A 17,601-nucleotide genomic window follows, 5' to 3' on the forward strand; every position below is an offset into this window, starting at 1 on the left:
GAATGTTACTTATAGGTGACTATAGTGAAATTCCATTTTGTGCATTTAAACTAGTCACACTAATATATATATATATATACTGTATTTTATTTCCTTTGGCCTAATTTTAAATAATCTTTGGCTTATTTTATTTTTTCATACATTATGGTTTGAGTCTTTATCCACTTCTTCACCTTTCCAGTTTGTTTCATAATTAACATACATTTTTCACTGACACTGATCATTATGGATATGATGATATAAATACAGTTGTTCAAGTAACTGGTAGTTAATGGTGGAGGCTTCATAAAGGATTTTAATTGACCTTCTGGATGTCATGCAAACAGTTAATACAGTATTTTACAACTTCCTAAAAATTTATTTCAAGTTAATTTTTTTATATAACTTGTCTTGAACACTTTATTTTTATGCATTTCTGTAATGTGTAATTAATCATGTTTGGTGCAAAATGTGTTTTCAAATGCACTGGTTGCACATACTTGCTATGTAGTTGTGGCTTTTGTATATAAAGAAATGAAGGAAACAGACAAATTGCTTTTTTTAATACTCTTTTGTGTTTAAATTAGAAAGAATGACTCAATGAATATACACAGCCTGCTGAACTACTTTTTACCTTCTACTACCCATGCATATGCTAAAGTTTATTAAATGCACTGTGTACAAAAAAACCCAGTTTTTTTCTTTTCTTTGCATTCCACAAACTGGATTCTTTAATTTTTCAAGACAGTTACAACAGATGTCTTCCCTCATTGCACAGTGACCGCATTTACTCTCTGTGCTCCTTGCACTGTGTAAGCGTGGGCAACTAACAGATCGTGATAATAAATACTTGCTTCTGCAAATCAGTGCATTTTTATGCCATTGGACTTTTCCAGTATCTTGACTGATATCTATTTTCATCAGTCAACTGCAAAAATTTTTCCTGTTTTCCCCATCTGGATTATGTTTCCTTCATAAACTCCTTAGTTATTTCCTTAGGCACCTCAGAAAGAATTTATCAGAGATAGCACAGAGTATTGCAACATTTTGATCTTTCTCCACATTGACATTTCTCTGACATACATTTTACCTGCTCTCACTTTTATTCCCTCCCCCCATCTGCCACATTTTCCTAGTCATCAGCCTAACATTCTCTGTCTTCGTGCATCTCATCCACATTTGCCTTTCTCAGCTCCTCCTGTCTACTTCATTATCACTATCTTTGATCTATCTCATTTTTATTTCTCTCTTTCTCTCCCTCCCACTTTGCCTTTTTCCATGCACCTCATCTTAATCCTATAGCACATGGATCATGGACTTCCTTCTTCACATTAAAAATGAGACTGTTCTTGGATTCTGTGCTGATAACTGCTCCAGAAAGAAAATTTTCGAACTTCACTACTGATGGCTGAGGTTGGCAGGTAACATAAATGTGTGTTTATCATCAGATGATATCGATCAATCTGCTCATCACAATAATTCTTGTTTATTGCTGTAACAGCAATTTGGCAAGGTATCCTTGAGGGTAGTAATGTTCAGTGAGAAGCTTAAATAACTTCAAAGGTTATGTCAGGGTAGTTAAACTATATAAGTCTTCGTGTTTACATTGTCAGGAGCCTCATCAAGAAAAAGAGTAAATTTCAACTCCTGTTGCTTTTGAACTAATGCTGACATAACAGGGCTAACAGAAACATGGTGACACCCCAAAATAGGGGATGTAGTTTTTTATGACATAACTTCTTGAAATCGTCCATACACCTGTTTGATTAGCAAAAGGGACAGTGGCTCTCAAACACCCCCACCAGTTCAGCTGTTTCGAAAATCGAGGTACCAGCTTGTCGAGCACCCACAATCTGTCCTTTACAGAAGTCCAATAAATCTAAATCCTTCCTTTTACCCATCTCGCTCAGAATTTTACTACCTGCTGAACCACTAACACCTTATTTACATGGGTCGACTAACTCTCCACTCCTGTACCTCACGTGGTCAGCAGGTGGTCATAATTCAGTGATCGCTCAGTGTATATTATTGTGGATGAACAATTCACCCTCTGCACCATTAGAAGAAAAAGGTGGGATGATAGAAGCTATTGTTGTTGTTATTTGGTTTTTAGGAGCATTAGCAACTAAGGCCATATTGCTCTGTGGGGATATGCGGTGGTCATTCCCTGACCTTTCTGCATCCTCCATATTTGGTGGTCACGGGCTCGAATCCCAGTCTAATCAAGAAGCATGTGCTACGCACTGCTGCTCTCCTGCCCACGGAATCAATCCAAATGATAGATGCATTATGTTGATTTATGCAATATATTTTATTATATGATATGTATAGAAAACTTCAAATTATTCAAATTTACAGCAACATTCTCCTATTTGTAAAATAACAAGATAATTTTACCTCAATATAATAGTAGGTAGAACACTTCCATATGATACTCTCCAGAAATTAAAACGAAAAACTCACATTAGATTAAAAAATAATTAAAAATCAATTTAATACAATTAACGAAAAAATTTCATTCACAGGAATGAAAATTACTGAATAGGGGTAAGTATGAAACTTAAATAGGGATTATTTGTCCCTATGAGATAGGGCCAACAAACATCAATAGAATTTTCGTGTAATTTAATTCCTACTGTTTCTGTAATTAAATAGTCGTGTATAATTATATTGGACACTAAGTATTTTGGCCTTGTTAATTAAAAAAAAGTTTTTTGTTTACGGCGTGAAAGGCTAATTCTGACGCTATTTGGATTATTGAACTCTGGTAAGACAAATCTCAATCGCGACAAGAAATGTATACCAGTTCATTAATTTGTGCTGCGAATGAGGAAAGGACTGAGCGATTGTTCAGTATAGTGTGTAATTTCCGTATTGGCCATTTTTTTAAATTCGGTATCTTTAAAGAATCTGTTAAGCTGTTTGTGCCATTGTTCAACATATGGGACAGAAATAAAGTATTTTTTGATATTACTATTGTTGGTTGGTGTAGTATTTTGTATCCTATGCTTAGCTTGTACCCTAATTCGGTTTATGTCAATTTGGAACACCTTTTTGGCCAAGGTTGCAAACTTGTATATTGGCCACAGATGACAATCTAAGATTAGCTTATCGTAAAATGCACGACTCATTAGAATTAGACAATCATGTTAAATTTCGAATTCCTTAAGTCAAATCAATGCCAATCAGAAGAAGAATATCTAAATATTTTAAGGGCTGGTATCAAAAGACCACGTATATTTTTAAATGAAAATAGAAGAGAAATTTATGAATAATTACAATCCTTTGAGTGCTCGTCTAATTCAGATTTACAATTTATCATAGAAGAATATTCATGTGCAGCATATGTAGTGAATAATAAGAAACAGGAATAAGCAACCTGCAAAGAAAAATTCTGAGAGCTACAAGAATATCCTGATATGGATATAACTGATCTAACACAAGCATTAGTGTAGATGTATCACAAGAGGTGGCTTGGTATTTATTACAATACCCAATGTAGAGCGATTGAAGACGTGCCAACTGTATGGCCACATGAGCGTCAGAAATTACGTAAATCAAAAGCTGGATTGGATGAACAAGTTGATATATGGAAAGATATTATTTTTGATAAATATGAAAAATGGGGCAAAACATTAAAAGATATCTCTTGCAGAATTTACTGCTCATTATTGAAAAGGAAATGGATGAAGAGACAATTTGGTATTGGAATTATAATAAGTCTTCATGAACATATGGTAACTTTACACATAATTTTAGTTTTGTAACAAGTTCCTAATAGACGTTTTTAATGGCTGCTGCCGTGACATTATCAGTCTCAGAATAGAGCGGCAGCAACTCATTATGTACCTGGTACATAATTTTATTTTATTTTTTGGTCTTTTATTTAAAATCTCTGGTCTTTGCATCATAGTGGTAACACTAAATTTCTTCAATTCTAATACAATTCTCAATGCATATTAAAAGAATACTAAAATCGATCATCCTGCCTGTTGCATATAGAATACATCTGTTTATTTTTTGAAAGTGCACAGCAGCACTTACAATAAAAACTGATCCTAAGTTCCAAAGGAACTTTGATTCCTGGACATTAAATTGAAACAAATTATAATTTTTTTAAGAGTGTACTTCATCCTGTGAAATGACTGAATTACAAACAATTTTGAAATGCCATATTAGTTTTGCTATTAGAATTTTTCAGTCAGAATTTGTAATTTTTTTCCATAACATTCCAAAAAAAAATATGGAAATGTACCACAACCTTTTCAAATGATACTTTTATGACTTGAAAAGGAAGTTAATCAATATTACAAGGTACTGTGCTGAAAGTTGTAGTAGTGTTGAGTCAGAGATATAACTCATATATTATGAATTTGATACATAAGACAAATCCCAACAAAAAAAAAAAAAATCTCAACTTGTGTATTGGTGGGAATGTATGTTTCCGAGGACCAAGTTTCTTAATTTTATAATGTTATTACATATATTTTGTATATGGTACTTATTGAAATACTATCATTTTAATCCAAAACTTACAAATTGGCTATGTCCTGGTATTCTACTCTAACCCCATCATTAAGCATCTAAAACAAATTATTCTAAAATTTGAATATCCAGTATCATTCACCTTATTTTAGTTTAATCCATTAAAGCTCAGAAGAATAACTTTGAAACATAGCCAATCAGTAGCAGTGGCATGTGATGCAAGAAAGCAAGTGTATGAGCTTATGCAGCATCAGCCAAAAAAAAAAAAAACCACCATTCCCTCCAAATGCCTGTCCAGTTCCTCCTTAAATTTATTCTACCTATCAACTTCCACGACAGATGGAAGTTTGTTCCAGCAATTAACCACCCGCTGACTAAAGGCAAATTTCCGCACATCTATTCTACATCTCTCTTTTCTTAATTTGAATTTATGCCCCCTTAGGTTCGTGTAATCTGAACAAGTGGAAGGATCCATCAGAATTCAGCGTGCTCACCCCATTCAAGGCCTTATACACCTCAATCAGATCACCTTGCAGATGCCTGGTCTCCAGCTGCTGCAATTTGCAGAACTTAAGGATCCCTTCATTCCCCTCACCAATCTTGTTGCCCTTCTCTGTAACACGCTCAAGCAAATCTACATCCTTCCTAAAATGAGGCCTCCAGACCTGTATGCAGTACTCAAGGCAGCCTGAGCCTGTCTACATTGCTCAGAAAACTTCATATCTGGCTGCACAATTACTCCCAAGTCTTTTTCATTTTCTACCACCTTAAGTGTAGTACCACACAGTTGGTACGTTTCTCTGGGGTTACTTCTACCCATATGCAGTACTTTGCATTTGTCAAGGTTAAACTTCAGTTGCCACTTCTTAGCCCATCTGCCCAAATTATCTAGATCCTGTTGCAGTAGCACATAGTATTAAGTAATGTTCTAACAAGTAGATTTATACAAAATTCTCAAGTGCTATAATGGTGTCTATTTCATAATGAAGGTGGCAAACTACAAAATGATGTTTTACCAGTTGAGTTATGTTTCCAATTGTCTGTGTTGGAAAACTATTAACACCAGTCTAAATTAATAAAAAGTTTTCTTAATATTTAATCATGTACAAAATTTTTCATAAAATACATATCTCAGAATTAAACAATATCCTATTAGGTTCTAAATCAGATTAACTGTACAGAATAACATTATCAAATGAACTTAAAAGTATGTTTCTTAGACCAGCGATGAGCAACCCTTGGCCCCCAGAGCATTTATATGGTCCTTGAGACACTGGAGAACTTTACTTTTTATATATAGGTAGGTTTCAAAAGATTGTTTAAAAAAAAGAGGGGGGGGGGGGTAAGGATGCAATCCAAACAACTATATAAAAGAGGAATCAAAAGTTTGTCTGAATGGTACTTGTTAATTATGTTTCATACAAAAAACCACTGGTGGGAGGGGAGAGGATTAATTATCAAGTACTGTCAGAATAATGGCGAGTCCAAAGATATTTCTCTTTTGGGTTTCTAGGAACTTGCCTAACGTTTAAAAAATGTTTTTGATATTTTTTTTAAACATATACACAAGGAAAATATGTGTGCAATTTAGTTTGAAAACAGCGTTGCTCATTGCAGGCCTAGACAGTTTTTAAAGATATTATCACATAAATACAGATGAAAAATATTTCCATGTTCTATATTTAATTTACACAAGCTTTAGAGTTTAGCAGTGAGATTAAGTTAGTTAACAGTGGACAATTCTTTTTCAGATGAAGTTTCAAAAAACATTTTTACTATATAAGAATTGTGTTCACCCTAAAAAAAAAAAAAAAAAAAATGTATAATGAACAGGAAACCGACTGAAAATTTAAATAAATAATAAATAAATAAATAAAATCACTGAGCCAATTATGATAGAAAATTGCCTCAGTGATCCCTTAAATGTCAAATCCAATCGTCGTTTAAGCAATTTCATCAAAACATGAATGCTGTAGTAATAATAATTTAACAAGTAATAGCATTCTATTTTCACATGGTGATGAAACTGTAAACTGCCAATAACAAACATACTATATTTTTTAATTAATAACTGTTATAAATATATATTTTTATAAAAATTATTTGGATATCTGAGTAACTTCTTCAGACATAAATAAACGATAATTTACAGAAGTGCAACATGGTTGCTACATAAACCACACCTACTGGTATGATCATAAATAAATATTAATGAATGATTGCTATATGAGGAGAATGTGTTGTTGCAATAGAAAGAAGCAAAGGTATATCACTGGGATCAAGATTAAGAACTTCTCCCGCCTTACTCAAACACGTTGGATGTGGTCTGCTGCAGAGATAATCTGCAAGGGTTCTACTTCGAAGATACAGTTCCTGAAGTCTGTCCTCCAAGTGAATGACACACTGAAATAGCAGATTAAATCCTTTTACTTAGTAAAAATTCTTAAAGTTCTCATTCTGAATTTAATTCCTTGCAAAAAGAAGTATAGTAAATGTAGTAATGAATAAATCTTTTACTTAAAATTAAATTTTTGATATAAAAAATTACAAAACTAAAAAAGAACCATAAGAAATTATTCAAAAATAGGGCAAAGTATGTAGCAATTACTTAATTGTAATAAAATTAAGCCAAGTAAGATGCAAATATAATGAAACCAAGGCTACAACACACACATATGGGGGAAACTAGATGCATAAGTATTATGTACCAGGTAATTTATAATAAGTTAATTAAAAGACCAATACACCAAATTTTCAAGCCAATTATAAATATATTTGGAATGCTGCCTTTGGATATAATGAAAAATCACTACTATATATAGAAACAATCATAACATGAGGGTGGGGTTACTGAATAAATTAAATTCCTTTCTTTTAATTATTGAACTAAGTTTACAGGAAACTTGAATAATGCTGAATATCTGACATACTAAAAACCAATACATGAAACAAAAATAAATTAAAATAAAGCAACCCTAAAGTCCTATCTTGAAGACAAGATCTCGGAATCAATACATTTCGCATATATTAAATGAATGCAACTGCTAAGAGCAGTTACGATGCAAAGCCAACCTACTAATGAAAATGTTAAATTTTTTTTACTAGAATAGAAACCAGGTAACAAACACAGTGTATTTTTATTTATTTATTTTTCCAATTCCCAGGTTTATAGCACCTGGTAGCTGTACAAATGCTAGATAACAGATGCTGTATGAAAAAGTTATCAGACCGAAGTCATAGGCTGATGAACAGCAAAACAACTATGAGTTTCTTGAAGTGCCCTTAAAGAAATTATTTTTTTATCTGATGACTTTCTGAGAGCCCTACAGATCTAAAGAGTGTGACACCACACACCTCTAAAATTAACAGTTATGGTTGAAACTATTGGCATTACCCCATTGCTGGTTAACTTGATTTTTCAGATTTAAGTTTAAATTGTAATAGTGCTTCTTTAACCTATGACAGGCATCCAGGCTACTACCCGAACCTATTATCTGTGCATGTAAAATGATTTTCATCCCAACCCATGAGTATGATGGCACCATTGTGCGAGGGACTCAACCACCATACACCCAGCCCTACAATCTTTGTTTTGGGAACGTCCTGGAGAGGGCATTTATCCTTGTTTTTCCAAGTTCTATGAACTCATGTCCCGACAGTAGCCTTGGCCTGGTCCCCACCCATCAATGTTGAGGTCACACTTTAGCAGATTCCTTCACACTAATTCCGTCATAGGCACTGTGCAATAGATTGGCCCATCGTTCATTTACAGACAACTTTGTTCCCATACAAATGGGAACAAAGTTGTCTCCTTCCTATAACACGGATGAAATGTCAAAGATCAAACCAAATCAGAGGAAGAGTTTTGCAGTCCTTCCATTTCAGGAGAGGGATACTCCATCTGAAAGAAGGGGTATCCCTCTCCTTCCACAATTCTCGCATGGAAATATGCTGCTACTTCGTGGGGAAGCCTTAACCATTCTTGGACTGTTGATCTGACGTGCATGTCTAAGCTGTTAGGCTTTGGAACAGATACCCTACGCTGGGGTTTCAATGGGGCATGAGTTATCTGCCCCAATGGGCTATCCAGGTTCGCACTGACAGTTGTTCTCCCCATAGGATGTGTATAAATATTTAGTGTAATATATATATATATACACACATGCATGGTGGCCATTAATTTTTTAAAGCAACTTAAGATACTTTTAAGATTCTCTATTAAAAATGTGAGTACTAGCCAATTAAAAAGGATCAAAATGAATCTACGCCAGTGAAGTCAAAATGAGTCTCATAACACGCAATAAGTATACCAATACAGTTTGTCCTAAACCAGAAATGAAGTTGGGGGGGGGGGGGGGTATATTTTTTAATTTCTGTGAAATGTTTGGAAAAAATTAATAAAATAAATTTGACAGTCTTCCCATATGTACAATATTAATTTAATATTTTTTTATGTCAGCCTGATATGTACTAAAGGAAAGCACACATTTTAAGTTGCTATTTACTACTCCTCATTGACTACAAACCTTATCATGGTGAGGAAGTTTGAGTACCCCAAGAGTGTGAGAGCTGGTGGGAGTTTAAGCTCCTGGTAGGACCAACCTAGCCAGCTTGATCAGAAGATAGGAGCAAGACAAAGTGTAGTCCATCATTGAAGAGAAAGGCTAGCAATCCATAAAAAACTCACTGCCTTGTTTGGTTTTTATATGAAACTTTAATGGCAGGTTTTTATTATCTAAATCAGCCATTGCTTTTTTGGCACTGTATGCCAATGGGTTTCTCTGTAAAAAAATGCCAATTAAAAAAAGCAAATTGCTATTATAAATCGACAATCTGAAAAGATTACTTTTTGAAAACTCAATGCAAGCTCAAAAACACATGCCAGATGAAATGTTTTTGTCTGATGAATAAACGAACAAAAGCAATGATTTTAAGAGGTGAGATAACAATGTATATTTCTAAGAAATACACACACACACACACCTAGGAACAAGATTATAGGAGTAACGACTTCTTCGGCTCCTGCAAACAATAAGTTTTTCTTACACATTTTATCGTATTTTTGATTAATTAATGTATTAATTTGTGTTTTACAAATAGATTAAATAGGCTTAGCATTCATTAGCTTATTTATTAAATCTAGATACTTATACTACTATTGTATCGGACACGTAATGTAACCAGTAGCACAGAAGAATAATGGTTTCAATTGTAATAAATAAGTAGGTGAACATTTGAATTGTTTGTTTTTTGAATCTTTTGTATTTAGCTAAGGATAAAACTAATTTAACATTGTGCTCATTATACTATGGTGTAACTTGGTGTATATCTTGACCTTGACAGCATATATAACATAAAAATAGATAGCGTAATACGTATCACTGCATTAGCTTAGTATAGTATTGTATAGTCAAGTTTAGTATACTATAGTCTATTAATCAATTAAATTTATTAACCTTATTAATTTTCATTGTTAATTAATTAAATCATATTTAAACGGAAATCACGCCCCAGACTATAGCAGCAAAGCAATGTGCTCAAAGTGGCAGGAATGCTGTGGCTTGGGGTGGAACTAAAGGGATCCACCAATGTCTCGCAACCTAAAAAAATGTGCAACTTGTGAAATGTTTGTAGAACTTTCTGGAACAGGAAATGATCTAGCCAAGTCTTTATGTGTGCTAGGTGCACACAGAGTCAAGAAATTAGGAGCAAACTCAGTGTTCTGATGGGCATCTATGAGAGTTTGAAGAGTAGGGTAGATTCCCTTGAAGGGATTAAAATGGGGGACCCATCAAGTTCTCAGCTGCCCACCTCAATGCCAGAGCTCACTCTTGTCTATCAGCAATGTTGCAGCAATCTTCAGGGCAGAATGTGCTAGTCCCACAGGAGCTGGTTATTGTTGGTGACTCAACTGTCAGAAAAATGAAAATATATTGTGCAAAAAGGATAGGTGGAATAGGACCAGGGGCAAAAGGAGATGATATTGTAGAGCAGATATCTTTTAAGGATATTGTAGAGCAGATATCTTTGATAGTGTTTACAACACTATCAAAGGGTGATAGTGTTGTAAACGTAGGCACTAATGACATTAAGGGTAGGACTGGGGTTCCCAACTGTGGGCCAGGGCCCACAACTGAAACACAGCATGTTTTCCAGGTGGGCCACAGATACTGCCCAATTCTTGTCTTTTTTTCTTGATATGCAAATGGCCACACCATTTGAGTTGTGCTTGTACCTGACAAATTTGACAGAACATGGAGAAGAAGCTGAAAAAAGTTAAACAAAATTTCTTTTTCAAATAATATGGTTTAAAGGAGAATTGCTGACTTGTCAACATAAAAGAACACGTAATTTCTGAAATCACAGACTCTGCATTTGCATTGTTTTCAATTCAGTTGGATGAATCCACAGATGTTTCATCCTGTTCCCAGCAGCTTCTTGCCTTCGTTCCGTATGTGAAGGGTGATTCCATCAAAGAAAAATTATTATTCTGCCATTCTTTCGAAAGAAATACCAGAGGTGTGGACGTGATGAAAATAGTATCAGTGTTCTTTGACCATGAGGGACTGAACTGTCACAATCTATGTGGAGCCCGATTGCACGCACATGGTACGCTAAGAGTAAAAAGTGGCTTCCAAGCTTTTGTTCAAGATCGATCTTCAGGCATCATTAGTGTTCACAGTCTGATTCATCGGCAAGCTCGTGCTTCAAAGCTCTTCCATCTTCAGGATGTTTTTGAACAAGTCATCAAAATTGTGAACTACGTGAAAAGCAGTGCTTTCAATTCCCGACTGTTCAAGCAATTGTGCACAACATAAGAACCTGCTCTACTACAGCAACGTGCACTGGCTTTCAAAAGACAATGTTGTGGCAAGAGTGTTTGAACTCCAGAAAGAGTCAAGAGTTTTCTTCCATGAAAAGTTGTGGGTCTTTCACTGCACATACCTTGTGAATATTTTTGATGAACTGAACAGACTGAATCTAAAGCTGCAAGGAAAGGTAACAAATATTCAGTTCATTGACACTCTCAGTGCATTTATACAGAATGCTTGAAACTGGAAACGAAAGGCTGAGGATGGGAACTTTGCCATTTTCGAATCTTTTACAGCAGTCACTATTAATGATCCACTGGATCATTAATAGTGACTGCTGTAAAATGCTAGAAGTATAGATCCAGGTGTTACAAAGGATGTTGTGACACAAATCAGCTGTCTCCGAGAAATTTCTGCAGTACTTTCTGAACTTGAAAATGATTCTGAATGCAGAGATGTCTTTGAAGCTTCCTCTATCTATGAGTTTTGGCCAAAGTAATGGGAAGCTACCCCAACATTACAAGGAATGCCTTTGGAAGCTCCTGCCCTTTGCAACGACTTATCTTTGTGAATCAGGTTTCTCAACATTGGTGCAGCTGAAGACAAAGGCTCGGAACTGCCTTGAATGTGCGTTTCCTACAACAGAACCTAGGATTGGCAAACTAGTGCGGAAATTCAGGAGAATATCTCTCATTAAACTAACTTCAGCTTAAACGGGTTTGAGTTTGTTTTTTTTTTTTTTTTTTTTTTTTTTAATTCGGCAGATGCTTGCAATGTTTTGTTTTCACATAGAAATTGTTCAAATGAGAAATACTGTTCCATGTTGTGGTGGTTATTAACATTTCTTTGATTTCACAAAATTGCCCAGCTATGATCCCAACTAGGCCATAACATGTCAGGCCAAAAGCCAGTTGGGCCACATACCGAAAAAAGTTGGAAAACACTGGAATAGTAGATCTGCGGACTTAGCAAGTACACGTCAATGTTGAATAAGTCATAAGGTAGGGTTAAATCTGAGTGTGCAATTCTGCCCAGACATGATACGATACAATGGACACAATAGGATATAGTATATGATAAGAGTCTTGTCAATCAATTAGGCCCTGGAGAGATTGTGCAAGGCTCATGGGGTAGAATGTTTCACAGCCTGGTATGTACTTGTTAACAGGAGAAATTGTTTCTACAGGGATGGGATACATTTAAGTAGAAACGGTGCAAGAATATTTGCTGATGCTATCGAGGCAATGTTAGGTGGGTCAGAAAACTGTTAGCTTGGGGGGGGATTCACAGACTAATAGATTAACAGTAGCTGCAAGCAGAGGTGAAAGTGATTCTTGCACTGCTTCTATTGGAACGAGCAGCAGCCTGGAAAGCAGGGTGCTGGAGATTTCCAGGACTGCTGGAAGTTATAATGGAACAGGTAAATACATGGGCTGTGTTAGGATAACTAAGAGTAAGAATGGGTTATGTTATGTTATTTGGTTTTTAGGAGCATTAGCAACTAAGGCCATATTGCTCCGGGATATGCGGTGGTCATTCCCTGACCTTTCTGCATCCTCTGTATTTGGTGGTGGTGGGTTCGAACACCGGTCTAATCAAGAAGCGTGTACTACGTACTCCTGCGCCTTCCCACCTGGCTACGGAGGCGCCGTAAGAATGGGTGCATGTATATTTCGATGTACACCAATGCTAGAAGTATAGTAAATAAATTTCATGAATTTGAGGTGCTGGTCAAGACATCGAAGGCAGATATTGTTGGGATATCAAAGATGTGGTGTCACTCTGAGATAAGGTGTGCAGAAATGGAATTTGGGGAGTAAGATGTGTATAGAAAGGGAGGAGGCAATGTTGTGGCAAGAGTGTTTGAACTCCGGAAAGAGTTGCAGAGTTTCCTTCCATGAAAAGCTGTGGGTCTTTCACTGTGCATACCTTGGTATTGCCTCCGTAGCCGAGTGGTCAGGAGCGGGAGTGCAGTAGCACACACTCTTTGAGTTAGACCGGGGTTCAAGCCCCTGACTGCTGAATACGGTCGATCTGCCAACCCGCACTGGACCAGTGTGGCAGATTATGGTCCATTTCCCTCAGCATGAATTGTTGAGGAGGCTTCCGTCCTGCAGTGGGTTGATAATGGCTGCACTTTACTTTTTTTATTTTTTATTTTTACCTTGTGGATATTTTTGATCAACTGAACAAATTGAATCTAAAGCTGCAAGGAAAGGGAACAACTATCATTCAGTTCATTGACACTCTCAGTGCATTAACTAAATGCTGTTAGTTAAGAAGCACATAATATCTAAGGAAGTGCATCCAGCTGACATGGGTTGAGTCAGTTTGGTGTGACATCACAGATCAAGCAAAATCGAGAGTATAGGTCTGATGACTGCAATGAACTATACAGAGAAATAGAGTGGACCAGTAAATCAGATTGTTCTTCTAATGGGGGCTTCCCACTTATTGACTGGAATTTGTGGATTGGTAACACATGCTAGCAAGGCTTTTGTGGATGATTGGTTTTCTACAGCAGCATGTTTGAGAGGCAACTAGAGGGAGTAATATTCAGCAGCGACCCTTCATGCATTAAGAATCTGCAGATAACGGAACCACTAGGTGACAGTGACCAACAGTGGTCTCAGACAGTTTTTAAATTCTATACAATGGGATCAACTGATGAGCATAATATAATATAAGCTAGTCTGTAATCAGACTAGCCTATATTATATTATGCTCATCATCATCAGGTCACCAGTACATTTCTACTCTTATTTTTTCTTATCTGGCCAAGATGATTAGCTACTATGATGCAATAAAAAAAAAAGAAATGGATGGAAATAATGTTGATACCACTTTGATTGCTGTACAAACTGAAGCAATATGGCAGTGGGGACAAGTCAGTGCTATGGATAAAGGGATGGTTAATTGGCGGAAGACAGACGTGGGTTATAAACAAACAATGCTATTCTTGGACGAATGTTATTGGACCAGCAGAATGGTCCAATAACATTGGACCATTCTGACCCAGTATGATCTCTCCTTTTAACAAGCAGAGACCGTACTGGGAAAAATTCTACCTAATGAGCTTTGGACAGTATCTCTGGGAGTGAAATGAATGATAAAGCTCTCACCATGTACCCCCTCCTATCATATCTGGGAAGAATTGTAGGTGTTTTAAAATTTAATTATAACTTTTATAACTTGCAACTTTTTCTCAATATTGAACAATACCAGTTAAGGAAATCTTCATATCTCCTATTCTTAATATCACATTTTGCACCCTTAAGAGATGAGAGCTGCTATACATTTTGAACTTGACAGATATATCTCTGTTCTATTCCACTGATTTTTATATATATAATACATTTCCCCATTTTTCTGACAGTGTCACAGACAGTAACTACCTCCTGTGGGAATAGGGTGCTATGCTATTGATAATGCTGCCATGTTGTCTGATGCATGAGCTCTACCACTGAGCTGGGCAACATTGCTTGATGGGCTCATTTCCATTATTTCAACAGCATTATCCATGTTATTCTGGCCCTCATATAGACACATCAGAGCAATGAATTTTTACATACCCTCCTCATAATCTTTGCATCAAAAACACAAAGATATCCCCTTTGGTTGTATCATGTCCTGCAAATGCAAAGCCAAAAAAGCAGCAAGTATTGCTGTTGGAAGCTCTTTCCTGACAGAGTGTAACATTATTATACAAGTATAATAATGATACACTGTTTCTAAGTTATGCAATTGGCATAACTTAGAAACAGTGTGTTTTAGAAATGTAGAATGTGATACAGTATACAAGTAAGAAAATGATTACACATAAAATCAGATCAACACAACTGAACTGCTCTTTTTAAACAAACGAATAGCAAAAACTAATAAATTTTAGAAAATACAAGTCTACTTAAAAATTAGTTAGTACTCTTTATGGATGGCTGAGATTTTAAGTATCATGGGACATGAACATCCAAAACTAATACAGTTATTTATGGACGGGGTAGGGGGTAGAATCAAACTGATCCATGGAATGCATGTTACTTGAACTAACTATTGAGAATGGAAAGCTAAAAACTGAAATTGTATGTAAAACACTGCCTGCTCAAATTTCAGCAGCTAGTTATGCTGGTGTAGCTGCTTATAGTGTAGGCAAACAGGTTAATGTGAGTGCGATCCCCTCCAGGACACAAACCAGATGTGGTATTAGTGCATGCTGATGACAAAAGTGAACTCAAAACAAGTGACGAGATAAAACAAATGGTGACAAAGGAGTTTAAATCAGAATTGAAGAGAATTAAGATAAAATCAATAAGAAAGATTAGAGACAGAGGTATTGTAACTGAGGCTGCCTCTAATAATGATCTTGAGAAACTAAAAAAGTGTAGTAAGTTTAAGGATCACAATTTAAATGTGGATCTTCCTAAGAAATTGAATCCCACTCTTATAATATATGAAGTTAATAAAGAGATCACTGATAATGATCTTGAGGATTTATACGATAAGAACCTTGCCGATTACAGTATAACTGGTGACGAATTCAAAAAATGTGTCAAGGTTAGATTTAAAATTAAGTCTAAAATTAAAATAACTTTCACTGGATCACTGAAACCCCTGCCGACGTTAGGAAAATTCTATTGAATACTGGAAATAGTGTATACATTGAGTGGGCATCACATGGATGTAAAAGATTTTATTATAGCATCACGATGCTTTAAATGCCTCAGCTATGGGCATTCTGCACGTAATTGCCATCAACCTGAATATACTTGTGGGCACTGTAGCAATCAGGGGCACCAGATTTAGTCTTGTCCTGACAAGGCTTCTCCTGCAACTTGTCCCAACTGTAAAATACGCAAGAAGAAAGCAGATCATTCCTACCGTGACAACGGCTATCTTGAGTATATTCATGTGCAAGAGGTGACTGTCTCATACTAATTACATTTAATCGCAATATAAATCATAACATTAGCAAACCAATTAAAGTTTTGCAATTGAACTGTCAAAGGTCGATCACGGTCTCTAATGACTTAACTAGAATAATCTCTGACCATGATATCCAAATCTTAGCACTCCAGGAAGTGTATTCATATAAAGGAGTTGTAAAGGGATTACCATTATCATCAAAAATTGTACAATCTAATACTGAAACTACTGGAAGTGGCAGGAATGTTGTGGCCAGGGTTTGGGCAGCCCTGGTTATAGTTGATCTAGGCATAATTGTCACAAAGATAACAAGCTTTTGCTCCACACATTCTGCCTGTGTCTGTCTGGAGAGTACGTCTGGGCAGGTGTATTTTGTTTCATTGTATTTTCGATGCTCTCAACATCAACAGATCGAGCCTTGCCGAAATTACGTAGAGGATATTCTCCACAAATTGGCGGGTAGAAGAGTTATTATGTGTATGGATGCAAAATCTACATTATGGAACAGTCATTTACAGATCAAAAAGGCGAGTTATTAGAGGAGTTAATCCTAACTAAGAACTTATATCTTTGGAACACTGTAGGGCAACCCCCTACTTTTGTTTCAGCATCTGGTCAATCCTTCATAGATATCGAAGTGTCCAACTCTACATTTGGACAAAACATAAGAAATTGGCAAGTTAGAACTACATGGTCAGCAAGTGACCATAACCCTATAACGTTTGAAGTTATGGATTCAGGCTGTACGGCAAGAAGGAACTCATACGATTTTCCAAGGTACAGGCCTCAGGGTGCAAACTGGAAACTTTTGAGAACAGGCTGTGTGTAGAAGCCACGGCTGATAACATCGAGAGAATTGGGCAACTCTGGCAATGGAGCAGGTGGAAGTCGTAAATGACCTAATAAGGTTGGTCTGTGACACCTCTCTTACAAAGAAAAAGAGAAAACAGAATCATGTGCCCTGGTGGTCTCAGGAGCTCATAAATCTGAGAAATGAATCGAAAACTGCTCAGCGTAACTACCGGCATGCCAAGAGAAATAATAGGGCAAGGGTTGAGGTGGACCGTCTGGGTGACCTTTACAAGCTGGCCGGGTGGACCTACTTTAATCAAATTTATAGAGAAAAGAAGAATGCTTGGGAACAACTGGTTAAATCGACACTAAAGGATGAACTGTGGGGACTTGCTTACAAAATTGTAGCGGAGAAATTGCACCCTGGTGAGATCGTTTTGTCGATCTTGGCTGATGGGCAAGAGACTCTTTCCTGGACAGAGTCGATGAATGCAATATTGGATGGCATTATTTGCCAAGACATTTGTGTACCAGAGAGTACAGAACAAACAAATTTAAGGATGGAGCACTTGATGTATTCTGGATTAACTGATGAGGACTTGTTTACTAATCT

The 17,601-nt window shown here is 36.2% G+C and overlaps 1 protein-coding gene across 2 annotated transcripts in view; it reads right to left on the reverse strand.

Annotated features, from left to right (window-relative positions):
• Positions 1–6,634: 6,634 nt before the first annotated feature.
• The window catches only part of LOC150083777 (folliculin-interacting protein 2), a 296,503-nt gene continuing 285,536 nt past the window's right edge, over positions 6,635–17,601 (reverse strand). For both annotated transcript variants that reach the window (XM_090377482.1, XM_090377483.1), the window contains exon 18: positions 6,635–6,867. In XM_090377482.1, the coding sequence (XP_090233608.1) occupies positions 6,673–6,867 (195 nt within the window). In that variant the 3' untranslated portion in view covers positions 6,635–6,672. The remainder of the gene's footprint in view (positions 6,868–17,601) is intronic.

This window comes from Mastigoproctus giganteus, chromosome 7 (genome assembly GCF_048544385.1).
Source record: "Mastigoproctus giganteus isolate SK-2022 chromosome 7, ASM4854438v1, whole genome shotgun sequence".
NCBI classification, from domain to species: Eukaryota; Metazoa; Arthropoda; class Arachnida; order Uropygi; family Thelyphonidae; genus Mastigoproctus; species Mastigoproctus giganteus.